At 52.3% G+C, this 16147-nt stretch overlaps 5 protein-coding genes across 5 annotated transcripts; 1 reads left to right on the top strand and 4 right to left on the bottom strand.

Annotated features, from left to right (window-relative positions):
• Positions 1 to 699: 699 nt before the first annotated feature.
• Positions 700 to 1812, bottom strand: Z517_06193 (uncharacterized protein; the record flags this gene model as incomplete). Its single annotated transcript, XM_013427935.1, has 1 exon — positions 700 to 1812. The coding sequence occupies one exon, from the start codon at positions 1810 to 1812 to the stop codon at positions 700 to 702; it is 1113 nt and encodes a 370-aa protein (XP_013283389.1).
• Positions 1813 to 2793: 981 nt separating this feature from the next.
• Positions 2794 to 4404, top strand: Z517_06192 (uncharacterized protein; the record flags this gene model as incomplete). The annotated part of the gene is made up of 1 exon (XM_013427934.1): positions 2794 to 4404. One exon carries the CDS (start codon positions 2794 to 2796, stop codon positions 4402 to 4404), a length of 1611 nt encoding a protein of 536 aa, XP_013283388.1.
• An 816-nt stretch (positions 4405 to 5220) lies between these two features.
• On the bottom strand, positions 5221 to 6700 carry Z517_06191 (uncharacterized protein; the record flags this gene model as incomplete). Its single annotated transcript, XM_013427933.1, has 2 exons — positions 5221 to 6427; positions 6492 to 6700. 2 exons carry the CDS (start codon positions 6698 to 6700, stop codon positions 5221 to 5223), a joined length of 1416 nt encoding a protein of 471 aa, XP_013283387.1.
• Positions 6701 to 7737: 1037 nt separating this feature from the next.
• On the bottom strand, positions 7738 to 9306 carry Z517_06190 (uncharacterized protein; the record flags this gene model as incomplete). The annotated part of the gene is made up of 6 exons (XM_013427932.1): positions 7738 to 7845; positions 7944 to 8228; positions 8282 to 8726; positions 8783 to 9018; positions 9071 to 9145; positions 9202 to 9306. The coding sequence occupies 6 exons, from the start codon at positions 9304 to 9306 to the stop codon at positions 7738 to 7740; spliced, it is 1254 nt and encodes a 417-aa protein (XP_013283386.1).
• A 1476-nt stretch (positions 9307 to 10782) lies between these two features.
• Z517_06189 (uncharacterized protein) lies at positions 10783 to 12608 on the bottom strand (the record flags this gene model as incomplete). Its single annotated transcript, XM_013427931.1, has 2 exons — positions 10783 to 12343; positions 12424 to 12608. The coding sequence occupies 2 exons, from the start codon at positions 12606 to 12608 to the stop codon at positions 10783 to 10785; spliced, it is 1746 nt and encodes a 581-aa protein (XP_013283385.1).
• Positions 12609 to 16147: the final 3539 nt, after the last annotated feature.

Below are 16147 nucleotides of genomic sequence, written 5' to 3'. Positions count from 1 at the left end.
GGGCTGTGTTGTGCTCCGGGGGTTGCCCTGAATCTTGGTGTCAGTGTCAGGATGTACCGAGTACAAGGTTGGGGGAACACGGAGACACGGTGAGAAGAAGAGGATGAGATGATAACAATAGAAAAAAGGCCACGAGAGAAGTTCAACTTAGCTTTTTCTCGTCTAATTCCTTCGGGCTCGCAACAACACAGACAGCTGACCTGCGTAATCGACGGGGGAAGAGGAATTGTGCATCAAACAGCTTGAACCGGGTAATCTCCAGGGGAAGCAGAATGAGGTTAGAGGCGTTGGAGCCTGTCGGACATGCCTAAGCTATATTTGGGTGCCGCTTATCATTCAAGGATCTGGAGACGAGAGGGTCGCCAGCCAAGTGATGAACTAGCCCCAGCACGTCGCCAGCCACGTTGCCGACCTTCCAGGGGTGACTAGCCTAGAGAATGTACCTACTCGGTGCTTGTCGAACCTAGCCAGTCACTAGGCTAGGCTCAACGGTGGTGTCCTTTGGTTAAGAGTGGGAGAGGAGAATCTGGGCCAAGGCGCCGAGCAAGAGTACCTAGGCAGGTACATGTACGAGGTGCATATGGGCACCACTACACCTAGGCAGCTGCTGTTAGGTACTGCCAGTTGCCTACGCATCACCTACTGACTGCACCGCACCTCTTGTGCTCATTTTCTGTATAGCTGTCGTCCATCTCAGACTCACAGCAGATCTGGCTCAATCACCCCCGTCTGTTCCGCAATCCGCCCGTAATGCTCAATCCTCCGGTGCTTCTCAAACGCAAACACCTTCTCCTTGCCGCGGCGGCACATGCCCAGGTCGATTTCGGCCACAATGAGCTCGTCGTCTTCCGTCTGCGCCTCCACCACCACCTCCCCGTCACAGTCGACAATGCAACTCCCGCCAATTAACGGATACTTGCCGTCCTCCACGCCGCACTTGGCCACGTTGATGCTGAAACAGGAGTTGGCATAGCTGTTGTACGTGATGCACAGCTTGTTGTGGAACAGGGCTTCTGCCTTTGCCTTTTCCGGGCTCGAGATCTTCTTGTTGGTCCCAATCAGTTCCGGCGCCCAGGCGGTCGTATTATATCCACACAGAACCAGCTCCGCCCCCTGCAAGCCATACGGCCTCCATGACTCTGGCCAGCGTCGGTCGTTGCAGATGAGCATGCCGACGATGGGGTCGCCTTTGCCCAGACTGTCGGCCTCGTTGGCTTTTGCGCCCGACTTTTGCTTCAGCGCACCAGGGACCAATCCGGGCGCCCGAAAGGCCTCGAAGCCCAGATTCCCCGGAAGAAAGTATCTCTTCTCCAGCTGGTTGGTCGCATCTTTCCGTTCATAGGGCTCAAACGTCCCGGGGAGGTGGACTTTGCGGTATTTCGATATAATCTTGTCTGCCTCGCCGGAATAGTAGACAGCCGTGTTATAATGGACATGTTCGCCGGGGCCCGACTCAGCGGCGTGTTCTGCATACCCAAAGTACACGTCCATCTTGTACACTCGAGCGCGGTCAAAGAGAGGTTTGATAGTAGGGACCTTGGTGGCATCCCCATCCACTTCCTGCTCGAAATATTGCTCCAGCTCATCACCCTCGAGGATATGGCGAGGGAAGAAGGTCACGGGCGCGATTTCGGGATAGACAATCAACTTGGCGTGTTTCTGGTGCGCCTCATCCATCAACTTGAGCATGCGATCCATCGCCTCGGATCGTGGGGTGTCGACATTGATTGGGCCCAACTGGGCACCCGCGACAATGACCTTGCGATTCGACTCTGCCGTATGGCCTGCACTGGGACCCTGGATTGAACCCATGTTGAGGGCTTGCTTGTCCACTTACTTAGTCTGGATGTCTCGAATACAACCAAGAGATACAAAGACGGCACGACAGTCTCTGATTGACAGGTACAGTAAAATATTCTGGGTCTCTTCTGCCGTCAGCCACCGAGCCTGAAACTGAAAGGGGTGTCCGTACTCGTACCTACACGTATGTATTCTGTCTCTACCTAAATATGTTTTGCTGACTTTTTACAGTTTTACAGTAAGTACAATAAGTAATATCTCACTTATAACCCCTCATCCATTTACGATCGATCGGTCGGCCCGTCCGTTATCAGAGTACAACCCCAATTTCTTCAATCCCCCGTCCACGCCCATCCACATGTACATATACGCTGTTGTCCGCCTGGCCGTGTCGACCATGTGGTCCCGCCCTTGAAAAGGACATCCACGCTCACACTCTGTTTGCCGTCGCTTTACCCACCCGTCCCAAGCGGCCATCAGCGCGTCTTCCCAATAATCAAGCAAAAGTAAGTATGTAGATCAGAGCCTCTAGCCTCCAGCCTCCAGCGTCTAGAACTTTATTCCTTGTACCCGTACCTTGTACCCTGTACTGGTAGTGTATTGGCACCTGGTGCAGGTACCTGTGTCTGTGGAGGACAGGACAGGACAGGAAAGGAGAGGAGAGGACAGGGTTGACACAGGTACGGCCACCCGTGCGGATATGTTATGATATGATATCAAGGTTTTTGATAATGACTCAAACGGCACCAAAGCAACGCACGACATAGTATTTATTGTAACTTTTTCCTTGCGCCTCTTTGATTTATTCAAAAGTAGCACTCTTCCTCTCTCTCTTTTTCGCTCGTATTCGGTACTTGTTCACAGCGTAGATCTAGATTTCCTTTACTACATTATTTCCCTCTCCTCTTTTTTTTTATCGGGAATAGGTAGAGGAGAGAGGACTGTCTGTTTAGCTGTCTGGCTATCTAGGACGGAGGGTGGTTCGTTCTCCAAATGGCCCTATCCAGCGTCATCGGGCGCCTACTGGCATCACTGGCCATTACCATCCTCTCCCATCCCCTCTGGACCATATTGCTGGTCCCCCTGACCCTGGTCGTCGCGCGGTCTCTGTACCGCATCTCCCCGTTCCATCCACTGTCGCATATCCCCGGACCGCTCGCCCCTCGCATCTCCTCGCTATGGCTGACCTACCACGCCTGGATCGGCGACGAGGCGACCGTCGTCGAGACTCTCCACCAAAAATACGGGCCCATTGTGCGCAACGGGCCCAACAGCGTCGACATCTCCGACGGCGCCGCCCTGGCGCCCATATACACGGAGCGGGGGGGCTTTGTCAAGCCAGCCTTCTACGAGAACTTTGCCCTGCCGGACTCGGCGCAGGTCCATAATTCCATCTTCTCGGAGGTGGACCCTTCGATACGGGCTCCCCGCGCAAAGGCCGTCGCGGTGCTGTTCTCGACCGCAAACTTGAGGCAGGGCCAGGACGTCATCCATAAATGCGTGGATCGGTTCGTGGACCGGCTGGCCGAGGGGAAGAGGCAGAGCGAGAAGCAGGGCGGCGGCAGCGGCAGAGGCCCGGTGAATGTCTTGAACTTGACGCGAGGATTGGCCGTGGATGCCGTGACGTCGTATCTCTTCGGGACCAGCTACGGGGCCCTCGCCGAGGAGGACAAGTCGCACAACCACCGCCGGCATGAGGAGGTCGCCGTGCAACGCGAGCTGGCCGAGCCCATGAGCGCCGCGGGCATGGTCGACTGCTTCGTCGCGGTCGGCCGGTTCTGGTACCTGCCAAAGTGGGCGTTCAAGCTGGTCGAGTCGTTCGACGCATGGTGGAACGCGGACGAGGAAGTGTCGCAGAGTCTGGCGCACGTCGACGAGTTCGTCGCAGGTGTGGTCCGTGACGCTGAGACCGCGATCCAAGAGTCCCAGTCGACCGAGAAGACAAGCACCCCGAAACACCCGTTGACGTCGTACCCGGCCCGTCTGCTGCAGGCCGGCTTCACCGCGTCAGAGACGCGCGCGCAGTGCAAGGACCTGATCTTCGCCGGCACCGACAGCACGGGGATGAACCTGGCCACGATCCTGTTCATGCTCGCGCGCCACCCCACGTGCTACCAGAAACTGAGGGACGAGGTCCTCGCGCACCGGCCGGGCTTCGACGACCTCCAGACCCTGCCCTACCTGCGCGGCGTGGTCAAGGAGGGCCTGCGTCTCTCGATGGCGAACCCGTCACGCCTCCCCCGCGTCGTGCCCCCAGGGGGCTGGACGTTCAAGGACACCTACTTCCCCGCCGGCACCGAGGCCAGTTGCACACCCTACTCGCTACATCTGAACCCGCGCGTCTTCCCGGAGCCTCGTGCATTCCGCCCTGAGCGCTGGCTGGACCCCTCCGACGAGATGATCCGCGACGCCATCCCCTTTGGCCTGGGCAGTCGGCAGTGCATCGCGCGCAATCTGGCCACTGTCGAGCTGTTCTGGGCTGTAGCGCGCGTTGCCGAGGCCGATGTCCTGCGCGGTGTAGATACCTTGACCTCCAACATCCAAATTCTCGAGTGGTTCAACAGCAAGGTTGTCGGGGAGAGGATAGATTTGGTCTGGGCGTAAAAAAATCCAAAGGGATTTTGGGAGAAGGCATTGGCGCCGAAGTACACAAATGACGTGGTTTCTCCCTCTAGCAAAATGAGAATCTTGATGGGTTGGGAACTGCGAAGGAGGGCCATATTCAACAACCAGACCTGAATCAAGGAAGCTCGCTGGTCGACAAAACTGCGATGTTGAGCTTCATGGTGGACTCTATAAAGTCTGCATTGAAGCAGATAAGGCATGTAAACCGTTGCTTGCCCCTCGAAGCTCTGCCTCTCATTATCTCTTCCTCCCGCGAGAATAGTCCGGTCACCTATCAGCACGCAAGTTGGCAACCTATCAGTCCAAGGCTAGTAACCTTCGTCCTGTTTCTGTCACAATCTAGCAATCGATCGGACAACTCGAGTTCTCATAGTCTCATGCAACATTTGGCGTCCTGGAGCGGATCGAATACCATCTCTTTGCGTTAAATACCTGATGAAGCGTTGCTTTTGTGGTCAAATGCTAAGGCAAAAGCCATGTCTGACAGGTCACGCCAGTGTGGTCACATTGAAGTCGTTCCTCTGCCCCTTCTGCGCTCTGGTGCGTCTCGCAGCTGCGCCGAAGCATTGTCCTCGATGCCTTCTTAGTAAAAGCTTGTCATGCTTTGCATGGAAATGAGTTCGAAAGGCGTGACCCTCATAGTCGGTGTTGATGAAGTACCTCCAAAGCATGTGTTTGATTGTGCTATGCTCACGTCGAGAAGCATTCTGGTGCCGACTCGTTTAGTCAGTACTAGATCACGCAATCTGCATCTTATTTAGATGGAAAATTACTCGCGTTCCGACTCGTCATGGTTCAAATCTCGACAGGCGCCAAAAAGTCAATGTCACTGTCCGCACCATCTTCAGCCGTTAAATATTCTGCATCATCGCTCTTGCCTGAAAGAATGTTCGTGATAAATCCCCAGGCACTGACTATTTGGTCCTCTGGTCCAACGAGCTCGTACATTCGGGTGACCCACTCATCCGTATCGACGATAAGGTGTCCGAGTTGTGGTAGAGCCGATATGGTATGGTGATGGATGAGGGAAAGGGGTGGCTCAAGAGGTGCAACAAGATTGTCAAAGGAGGACCACAGAGCCGTATCATTCCGTAGAGAGACTTGTGATTGAGAAGATGGGGAGCCTTGTCGCCCTATCCTCTGTTGTATGGCGGCGCTGGAGACCTTATCCACAAAGGTCTCAATCACATCGATCCGCTGATTTGAGGAGCCTTTCAGCAGACTCAACTTACTGAGCTCGGGAATACCTCCAAACACAACAAACTGCACAAGGTCCGCTTCACTGGGCGGCTTGCGAGATCGGATGATCGCTCCAGCCGAAGGAGCTCGACTCAGCGCGCGAAGGTGTTGTAGACAGAGTTCGAAGAAATGATACGCGGGGACGAGTGTAGACCTGGGGTATGCGCGCAAAAGACCTCTAACGGACTCTGCACAGAACGGGCATGGGCTGCCGCTGTGGTTTTGTGCAGAAGTTGTTGTTGACCCAAGCCTTGGATGACAGGTGTGCTCGGTGACAAGCATTGACCGGTAACTTTCAAGGAAATGGTATATCGTCCACGCTGCCAGATGAAGCCGTCTCATAAGAGTGAATTTGTAGAGGTTGAAATTGTCATACCGTTTGAACTGCGGAATAACATATACTTTCATCTGGATCCAGTTGATCAATACCTGCAGCATTCTTTGAACTTGGGCTTGTCTTTTCAGCATCCGGAGTAGATAATCAAATGAATCGCAAGGTTGTGGTGGAGGGTATAATGTATGGAGGTAATCGTAAAGGTATTTCGCCTTCTCTTCCCTCGTGCTACCCTCATAGTCCGTTGTCCGCTCGTAGGCATTCTGAAGAAGCAGAGATCGCGTGATCGGACCATCGTGCGACCGCAGGTACAAGTAGACGGAGCGAGACGTCGATCGGAGGCTAAGGAAGTCGGAGACGGAGAGATGACAGAGGATCTGAGCTGCGATTTCATCCGGCAAGGATTGAACAGCGTCCCATAACTGTTGCCTATCGGATTGTATATAAGCATTACACTCGTCTCAATCCACAGCTCTTTCTTGAGGGTACTCACGAGGAGTCAGTGTCCGTTTCGACGCCCTTGACTGAATGTGACTTCTTAGACCATGACGAGAGCCGTAGGGACAAGGCGGCCAGGCTGGGCCGACGAAGAGCATGAGTGTCTGCCGCTGAGGGTCTTCTCGACGACTCGCCGCTTGAGGGACCATTGTCAAAGAAATTCGCAGCGCTCGCCCGCCTGAGGACGTTCGTAACGGTGACCATGATGCGACTCGAAGTTGACCAGTGTATGCGACAGGATTTGGTTGGATTTTCTGTTCGGTCGTCTCTTGTATAAACTTGTACGCGCACGCACATAAATCGGAGTTTATACCCCCCGAGGTAGGGTGACCAGAGTCATCGAGGATCGGAAACGATGTGTATTCGTCCCACGGAAGGTCTCGGATTGCAGTTGTGTGGAAGATGGGCTCAGGTGAGCCGATGTGAAAGCATAATTTTCTGAAGTTGGTGGAGAAATCGAGCACCGACTCCGATGCGCAGGCGAATAGAGGTCTCAATGCAAATGCCCAAGACCCGGGTCAATTTCTACCTGCCCAAACTCTGCAAAGGTACATGTGGTGAGGCTGAAGTCTCTTGTAACTTTACAAAAACGTGGAACGCGCCACAAAGTTATAGAAGAAAACAGGGCTATGACGCCTTCAGGATCTTCGACTACTGCGAGAACAAAAGCATAGAGGTGAGATAGCGCAGACAGAGTCGCGTGCATTTCCAGATAGGCTGTCCCGTCCGACGATCCCCGCCAATGCACGAGCCCATGAGCTCATAAAGCCCATCGATAGACGCAGTCCCGCAGTCCGTTATTCGGTGCAGGGGCAGCTAGGTCGATAGGAGATAGGCACCCATGGCGCCTTTAGGGGCCAGTCCCAATCAAGAGTTCGCGCCGAACATGATACTAACCCAGCCTGGAGGTCCAGCCAACAGCCCGAGCCTAAAGTCGGTTTGGCCTCCAGCTTGAGACATGTAGCCGACTGCTTATCAAAGTACCTAGGTACACAATAACAAAGTACCACCAATGCTGCGGAACAGAATGACAATTCTAGGATACTACACACTGGCTTTTCCACTGTACGAGGTATTCCATCCCACTGCTGATGCCTGTCCGCATGCTGGTATTCTACGCCTTCCCTCAATCGCTCTAAACTCTACCTCCAAGAGCCGCAATACACTCCACGCTAGAAAGTGAATACAAGCAGACTGACTTTATCGCGCCATGATCCCATGCCCTTTGTTTGCAACGTAAGCTAATACTTCGTGCGCGAGGGTAACTTTTTCATTTGGTCCATTATATTGCCATCCAGTCCAAGAACTCCGTGAATCCACCTCAAGATGATAAAGAAACTGTCGGGTTCCTGTTTAGAAGGGTTAGGATCCAGTTTCCCATGCACAAGCAACGAATGAATCGTGGACCTCTTCTCAGAAGTTGTCATGGGTTTGTGGGGGGACTCACTCCCATATGCTTCTTGCCCTTGACCATTCTCGCCAGTTTCGGGTTGCCGTGTTCCAGTGACACAAACATGTCGTCGATTGGGAAGATTTCGTCGTCGTTTCCGTTGACTAGCAATACCTTGGTACACGGCTTTTCCAGGGTGCCGTCGTTCAGTAATGAGAACTTGCCAGCGTCTTGAATGAAAGATTCCAGGTCAGGGTAGCCGAATTTGTAAGTCAAGGTACTGGCGAGATCGAATGGGTACTCGAGTTTGCCCACGTTCTCGAGCCACTCCCTGTCAAACATCTGAGAGCTAGGTCAGTTCCGTACAAGACTTGACGACGGCAAGGAGAACTTACATGATGGCATCCCCCACCCAAGCTGATGCACGCGAAGACTCTGTCATGGTGGGTGTGAGCTAGTCTAAGCGAATAGTAGCCACCTGTTGAGAAGCCCCAGACGACGATCTTCTTGTTGTCAATTTCCTTTTGCGTGTCGATCCAGTCCAGTACACTGGACCATTGGCGATCAGGACTTGTGGGATCTTGACGAAGGGCTGGAGAGTCGCCAGTTCCTGGGATCTCAGCAATGACCGTCGCGACCCCTTTGTCCAGGAAGCCTTGCTGCCACACTGCCAATTCGGTTCGGTAGCCATCAAGTCCGGTGATGATGAGGACGCACGGAGCGGGAGACTGCTCGGTGGCATTTGGGGGGAGAAGAAAATTGACTGGGACGACATCGCCCTCGCCTTCAATGGCATGCTTGTGAGGAATCAGAACTTCCTTGATGGGATGCTCCAGCAGTCTGTTTCCACTCTTGATCAGTCGCCGTGAACCTGCGCACGTGGAGACCTCACTGACGCTGCACCCTTGTAGAACATCTCTTTCCCGACCTTCCAGGCATATTTCTGTTTTTCTGATCGCGGGGTAGGAAAACGCGAGATACGATATACGGCAGAGCTTCGCAGGTAATATTCTGAGGCCTTCTCGATTTCACCAGCCTTCTCCGCCTCTTCGGCAATCTTGGTGAGTTCTTCGGCCTTGGGAAAATACGACTGCGCGTACTCGTCCCAGTCATACGGTTCCTTTAACCCTTTCTGCGACAGGACTTAGCGAAAGTGTTCGGGGGAAGGAGCTGCAAAGGCGCACCTTGACTATTTCTTCCACGACAGGCTCAAAGTCCTTGATGCTGCCGAACATGAATGGATAGACTCCCATCGCGCACTGTCAAGAATTTATAAGTCCATAGCAGTGATTCTTCCTTGTAAGGGGCCACATACAGGGCCTTTCCATTTGGTCTCCCATAATTGCTGGAACGACTCGTGGTGGATGGCTGGTTTCGAAATTGCATCTTTGATGTAGTACTTTTCGGATGCGGACACCATGGCGGGCAGATTGGGTTTGGATTGGATGGATGGATAGTTGAAAGTGTATCTTCTGCCGGCCAATGCAGACTGCGCTCGTAATATACTGTCCTTGTTATCAGCAAAGGAATCGCGGTGAGGAAGAGGAACAAATCAATCAACAAAACACGGCGCAGACAAATCCGAAGCCGAGTCCGGCTGGTTTTTCGTCGTTGTACGATGATTAGTGTGGCTGAAGAGGGGCCTTGACGGTTCCTTGACTAGTGGGAGAAACAATCCAAGTGTGGAGGGGGTGTCAACGGCTGCTATTCGGGAGTCGGGACTCCGCCATCCAGGATTTACTGGTAGATCCCCCTGAAATTCGAGTCTTCTGCCATCAATTCATACCGTGGAACTTTTTGCTACGCACAGGTGAAGTAGACAGACTCGGACACGGACTACCGGACAAGATAAACTCGGGAAAGAGACGTTACAATTGTGTTCATCTCGCTGCAGGAAGCCATTGGCCAGCAGCGGAAAGATTGCGTCCTTGCACTTGAGGGGTCGGTGCTACGAGCGGTAAGTTGGGGGTTCAGAAGTCCTGGTGGTCCCAGGATTGAGGGTCCAGAACCGAGCACGAGGCACTGAAGTGAATCAGGCTGGCCCCCGGAAGTTTCCCTAGGCCACTAAATCCTTTTGAGAGTGTGCCTACTGGCCATGCTGCTAAATTCAGCTGGCCCTAGGGTGCCTAGTCCCTTCTGTAAGTCCTGCAGGCTCCTGGTGGTGGGTGGGTGACTCCACAACGCACAATGTGGTAATCAGCCCCCAATGAATCTCGGTTTAGGGCCGGGCTCGAGACCAAGTCAACGGAACCAAGGCCAAGGGGCCCTCCACAATCCCCCGCCACTTGAAGTCCGACGTCCACCATGTCTCACCAAAAGGCCCATTGCCTTCTGTACCTCGTACAGGACTCGTTGACCTAAAAGATGACGTTCCCTCTCCCCTTCATATCGTACACTAGTTGCTTGCTCCTCTCAGGTCTGCAAGAAGAAGCTCCTGTACGAGGTACCGAGTACTTTGATGTTGATCTTCTCTCGTATCTTGATGTTGTTCGCCGTCAAGCAGCCCACTCGGAATCGCATGTCCGGACCCAAAGCCCTCCGAATTGTGTGGGATGACCCATCACAGCCACCAAACAGACTGACTTTCAACGGCCGCGCATATACTAACCATACAGCCTTGACTGACATTGTCAAAGCACCTAGCTAAAGAAAAGGCCGTAGCAGATATCTCATTTTGCAAAACATACACCCATGTGCTGTGAACACTCCAATCCCTAATGGGTCCAACTGGGGACATCGCTCTCTTCCCAAAAACCAATGCAACGATAAAGGGTATGTAGAACCAGAAAAGTGGACAAAATAGCCATGCAATCCACCCTGTCATGAAACTTCGTAATAGTCGTGTCCATTATTTTTCCCCCGCCCCTTGTTTCGAGGCCTGGTGCCTTGCTTGACATTAAGCCTGTAGTCGAGTAGGACTTGATCGAGAAATCCAGATATATTTGGCGGCGTTCCCACCTCGTCCTAGCCTGTAAACCATCGGTGGGATGGCCGCATCGCTTGTAGCGTCGCCTTTTAAGATTGTTTTGAGATGCATCCTAGCACGATTTGTGAACGGGTGTTCAGGTCCAAACGCGTCCCGGCAGATATCAACCACGTGTTGCATCGTTTCGTTGGCTTCCTCCTTCCGACCCAACCGATTTGAGATCTCGGCCAACCCTCGCAAACATCGGACGTAAATCTCACGCTCCTCGTGCCGCGGCAAGGTTTGTGACCGCTCCAGTGCTGCCTTGATGGCTTGGAGGGCTTTCGTGTACTCTTCCATGTGAAAAAAGGCTTCCGAAGTGGACCGCAAAGCATAACAAACCTCGTAGCATTGTTTGTTTACGGTAGTTTCGAAAGCATCGACCAACTGCTGGAACCTGACGGCAGCTTCGGCGAAGTGTTCTCGATTCAGGAGACCACTTGCGAAGGTCTGTAGTAAGGCGATTGTCTCAGGGTGAAAATATCCGATGCAATCTTGAAAGAAGTCGAGCAGTCTCCGCAGGGTAGACTCGGCTAGCCAAGCTCGTGATATTGTGGCATCGTGCATGTGCGTGGCAATGACATAGATCGGGTGCTCGTGGGACTCAAAAACGGTGTTGGCCATGTCGGCCAAGTGTTGTAGGAGCATGAGTAACGGTTCTTCGTATCCGGTTCCATCGTGCCGGATAATCAGGTCAAATATGTATATCATGAAGCCAACGTGATCATCCTTCAACAGGCCTTCGATAAGCGCAAAGGCTTTGTAAAAGTTGTCAAATGCTCGATCCCGTTGGCCGTTCCAGAGAAATGAATAACCATGGTACATGGAGTAGTAAAACCTATCGGCAAGAGCATCGTCCGAGGTGGCAGTCCACGTGCCAGTAATATTGCGGATGGATAGATTGCGCGCCGTAAACAAATTCATGTAGTGGTTTTGCAGGTTCTGAAAAATTACATCCTGGTATCGTTGATCTTCTGCCGAAACCGTGACTTGCTCCACTGTTGATTCGACGGAGAGCGTGCGGAATGGTGGCATAGGCGGGATTTCGGGTATATCCAAGGCTTCCTGTAGAACGGCTAGACGCTCGGCGGCAACATCTGAAGCCCTCAATCTCAAGGTCAGGGCGGGCTTGTCTTGCTCGCTCATTTCCATGGGACTTCTGGCCATTTCAAAGTCAGATACGTCTTGAGTGGCATTAAGTGCGTCATCATTGGATGAGAGAGGTGTTTTGACGTCGGCATCCTCGGGCGATGACAGGTCGCCGGATACTGATCTCTGAGGTTCCAAAAGACTCGAGGGGTCTTTGATGCCTTTGCGATTGAAGTAGTGCAAGGCGTCGGCAAGGGTAACCTGCCTCCCCCTCACCAGGAAGACTTTGTCCTTGTCATCACCCTTTTGCTGCAACCCTTGGCGAACCAGATCGAGCATCTCGTGCTCTTTCTTTTTTTTATCCAGACCCCATGTATGGAGTCGACTTTTATACATGCGCTCACTTTGGATCGAAGAAAGTCAGCACTGTTGATAATGAGACGAATATGCCGATGCGTTGCATAAAAGACAGAGAATACATACGTAGGCGCAAAGTCATATTCTCTTTTCAAGTATTCGGCCACATCCTTGAGGGTTCGGCCTTCCTCGAAGTATAACTGGGTTATTAAAGGGCGATGCCTTCGCCACTCTTCCGAGGTGTATGAGTTGGAAGAGCGCTTTGAGATTTTGCTTTTGCGGTCAACAGGCGAGCTGTCGATGGAAGCCATGGCGAAGAGTGGATTTTAACTGTCAGGGGTTATTTGGTGCAATTGGCGATAATAGTCAGTTGCATCATTCCAAGTGCTATGATGGACAAGACATTTTGAAATGAGGGGGACGTCTCCGGTTGATGGACGGTTGGGAAGGGGGATGGTGCGGGTGTCAACGATGGTTGGCTGAACAGTGCGACGCGTCCGAAGGATGATAGATCGAAAATCCCTCAGCAGATATCTTGTAGCTGCCAGTTATGTGTTGGACATTACTCCCGGTGAAAGGTAGGTAGGGACAGCGAGGTGAGGCTGAAGTCCAAAATGCGGGACAGGAATGAAGTCAAGGCGCAAAGATTTGGAGGTTGGCAGCGACGTGAGTCTGAGTTCCATCCACCAACCCACGAGGGCAGAAGTTGAGAAGGTGAGTAAAGTGCCAAAGTTTAAACGTGCCAGTTAGCTGGAATCAAAGCCTGAAAGGTCCACTAGGGGTTTGTCGTTCGCCCGAGGCTGTTTGTCCACTGCTCTGTCCTTTTTACACTGCTTGGCTGGTTGGAAATCAGGTTTAGCTCAGCGACTTTCCGCGGGCTGGAGCGGGCGCACTGAGCGGGTAGACAGTGGAGGGCCGCTTGGCTTGGGTTGGATGTTCTCGAAGACTTCAGGGATTAAATAGGTGGTATTGATGGGCGGGATGAGAGGCAAGCTGGGGTGGTAGCCTTTAAACGAAAGGGTCTGGTTTGCCTGGATCAAGGGTCAGCGTCAAGCCCATTCCCATTAGTTGAAGGGCATGGGGGTTGAAGGAGGCGTGCCTGAGTGATCCCGGTAGCTCAGAAGATGGTGGGGGCCCTGCGGGTGTCGAGTCATGGACCTTTCGGACTATTCGTTTCTCAACCTTTGCACCTTGTACATTTTCTTTCTGAGCATGGCCAGGTCAGGGATGGAAGGAGGGAGTGGCAGGGATGATGGGAGCGACTGAGGGTCGGGAGGATCACTGAGTCGGATGGGATCCGCGACGGGCAGATTGTGGTGAAGGAGCAAAGGTGTGTCAACGTAAGTACTCGTACTCGTACTGGTAGCGATCCAACATGAATTACCTGGAAAGAGAACGTGAGATGTTGTGTGAGAGAGAGAGAGAGCAGAGAGATGTGGAAGAGAACAAGAAAGGTGAGCAAGGTGAGGGAGTGTGTTGACCGACTCAGCGAAGAAGTGAGCGGGTGGTGGTGGTGCTGGTCGTGCAGGTCGTGGTGAGTACCGAGTACAGTCAAGCATCCAACACGCACCCCAACTCCCAAAGTAATTGGTTTGTCAATACTACCTGCGGAAATTTTATTACTCGTAACTTAATATTAGCCCATGGCTCATTCAATGCCGGTTAGGTGCCGGTCATATCCTTGTAGAAACTTATCGCCAGGATGGTTGTAGTTGTGATGTTGTGGTGGTGGCGACATGTCACCTCCCGTGCCTCTTTAGCACTACAAAAGTACCTTTTTCCTTCCTCTTTCCTTAGTTACTTCTTGCCTCAAATCTTTGCGTCAGAGATCAACCCTCGATTTGCCGCGATCGTGCATTTAGGCGGGTGGCCAGAAAAACATGGGACCTGTGACCTGGCACCTACCTGGGACCTGGTCCAACTAAAAAGAAGAATAATGCACGTTAAATCCCTCTTGGTGCTCCCTGCCGCCCCCTGTCAGACACAAGCACATGAACCATTATCCTTCTCACCGTCTCTACCTGGTATAATATTCTGTAACTATGTACCCAGGTAGGTATGAACTGCAATGGTCAATCTCAAAAACTCCTCTTTGCTAACCACTAGCCCATTTCTGTCATCATCTCCATCATTCCTGCCATCCTCCCGTGCTAGGATACCAAGCGCCTACTCAACCCGTCCCTCTCTAGATGTATTCTGATTCGCACCAGCATCTTCTGATCACCGTCCTTTGTCAGTCCTGCATATGACCGGGCCGGAAAAGCTCCATCGATCCATTCCGTTTTGTGCTGCTGCTATTCTTGTGGTAGAGGACTGAGCCTACGAATACGAGTCCCGAGTACTCGTAAGTCTGTCACTCTTTCACAATCCATCTTTGTCATAGACCACTGTAAACAGAAAAGTGGTAGGGCTTAGGGTATGAGTACGGGCTCCGATCAAATCCCTTCCTCTCACGTCTTATCTAGGCAGTTTCCTGGTTTAGGGAAAGCTTTGCAGTTCACTTCGTACTCGTACTTCACTGGTCATCTCATCCTCTTTGACCTCGTCATCATTGTCGATATCATGTCAACCATGTTCAAACCCGGCCGCTCGGGACTCTATTATTCCGCTTCATGATAGTTACATAGGCCGTGATAATACTCTCTCTTGATGACTAGAGAGAAGGTTTCATGACTGACTTGTGCGTTGATCTTGTTTCTTTGGAGGGAAAGGGCGAGAGGGACGAGAATGGTCATCCGACCTATGGCAGGTATTTCTTTGGTAAAATTGAGCCAAGTACCACGAGGACCGAGTTCTCACCGTGAGGACTACGTAGCAAGGTAGGTACCAGGATGACGGGTGCGGAATAATGATCATGCGATTTCCAGCACCAGCTCCATCGGCTCCACTTTCATACTCGTAGGTCTTGTCCTTGTGTGTTGTGTTTGTCTCTTCCTCATCATCTTCCCCCCTTCTTCTCTTCAATAATGGAACCCAAATGGAACCAGGGGTTGAAGAACTTCTCTCCTTCCCATTCCCATCGACTGCACCAAAAAACTCCCCCATGTTGCAGTCATGGTCTCCACTAGAACCACCTCATCAGGCAGAAACCCGGAAGTGCTCCCCTGAAATAGGTAACCACCACCGGAAGTCTTCAGAATTTTTTTCTCTTCTTCTGCGTCCACCCATTATTCTTCAATCGTCATGGTGCCTCGAGCCCCGGCGGATGGCGAATAGTCATCATTCAACTCCAATTTTCTCAGGCGAGACATGCCTGAAACTGCCTCTATGTACAGGTATGAGACGCCAGCCCACGCATCTCCCCGGGACCGACGCCATGATTGTAAATGGCTACCCCACATGCCGAATTGGCTGCGAGTCTCGTTCCCATGATGGCCCATTATTCCCCTGCTTACAGCGCGATGGAGATTCTTTCTTGGAACCACCTGGGGGCAGAAAAGGAGGCCGCAGCCGCCTCTTGTTAGGTCGACTGTCACCTTACGAATAGCGAAGACTGAAAAGGAGCTGTGCTCCAGGCGTGAGGGATTTCCCACACTGAAACAACAATTTCCACTACGAAAGCCGACAAAGCGTTAAAAATGTATGCTGATGCTGGTGCAATGTTAAGAACAGATCATGATATCCTCCTGGAAGCCATGCCTGAGTTGGGCGCTCCTTTCTTGTGTCAAAGGTCCAACCATCTCCTGTCTCTTCTTGTAGGTAGGATAGACATGCTTTCTCCCGAGCGCACAGCAAACTCGTCAAGAAACGAAACTCCTTCATCGCAGCGTGCCGAGCTTCTCCACGTAATATACCTAGGTATCAAATGACTGTGAGACAACCCGTAAACCACTTGAAGAACCGAGGTTAG

The sequence above is a fragment of the Fonsecaea pedrosoi genome (assembly GCF_000835455.1).
Source record: "Fonsecaea pedrosoi CBS 271.37 unplaced genomic scaffold supercont1.4, whole genome shotgun sequence".
NCBI classification, from domain to species: domain Eukaryota; kingdom Fungi; phylum Ascomycota; class Eurotiomycetes; order Chaetothyriales; family Herpotrichiellaceae; genus Fonsecaea; species Fonsecaea pedrosoi.
The sequence above is the reverse complement of the archived record's forward strand: the minus strand, read 5'-3'. Positions and strand labels throughout refer to the sequence as shown.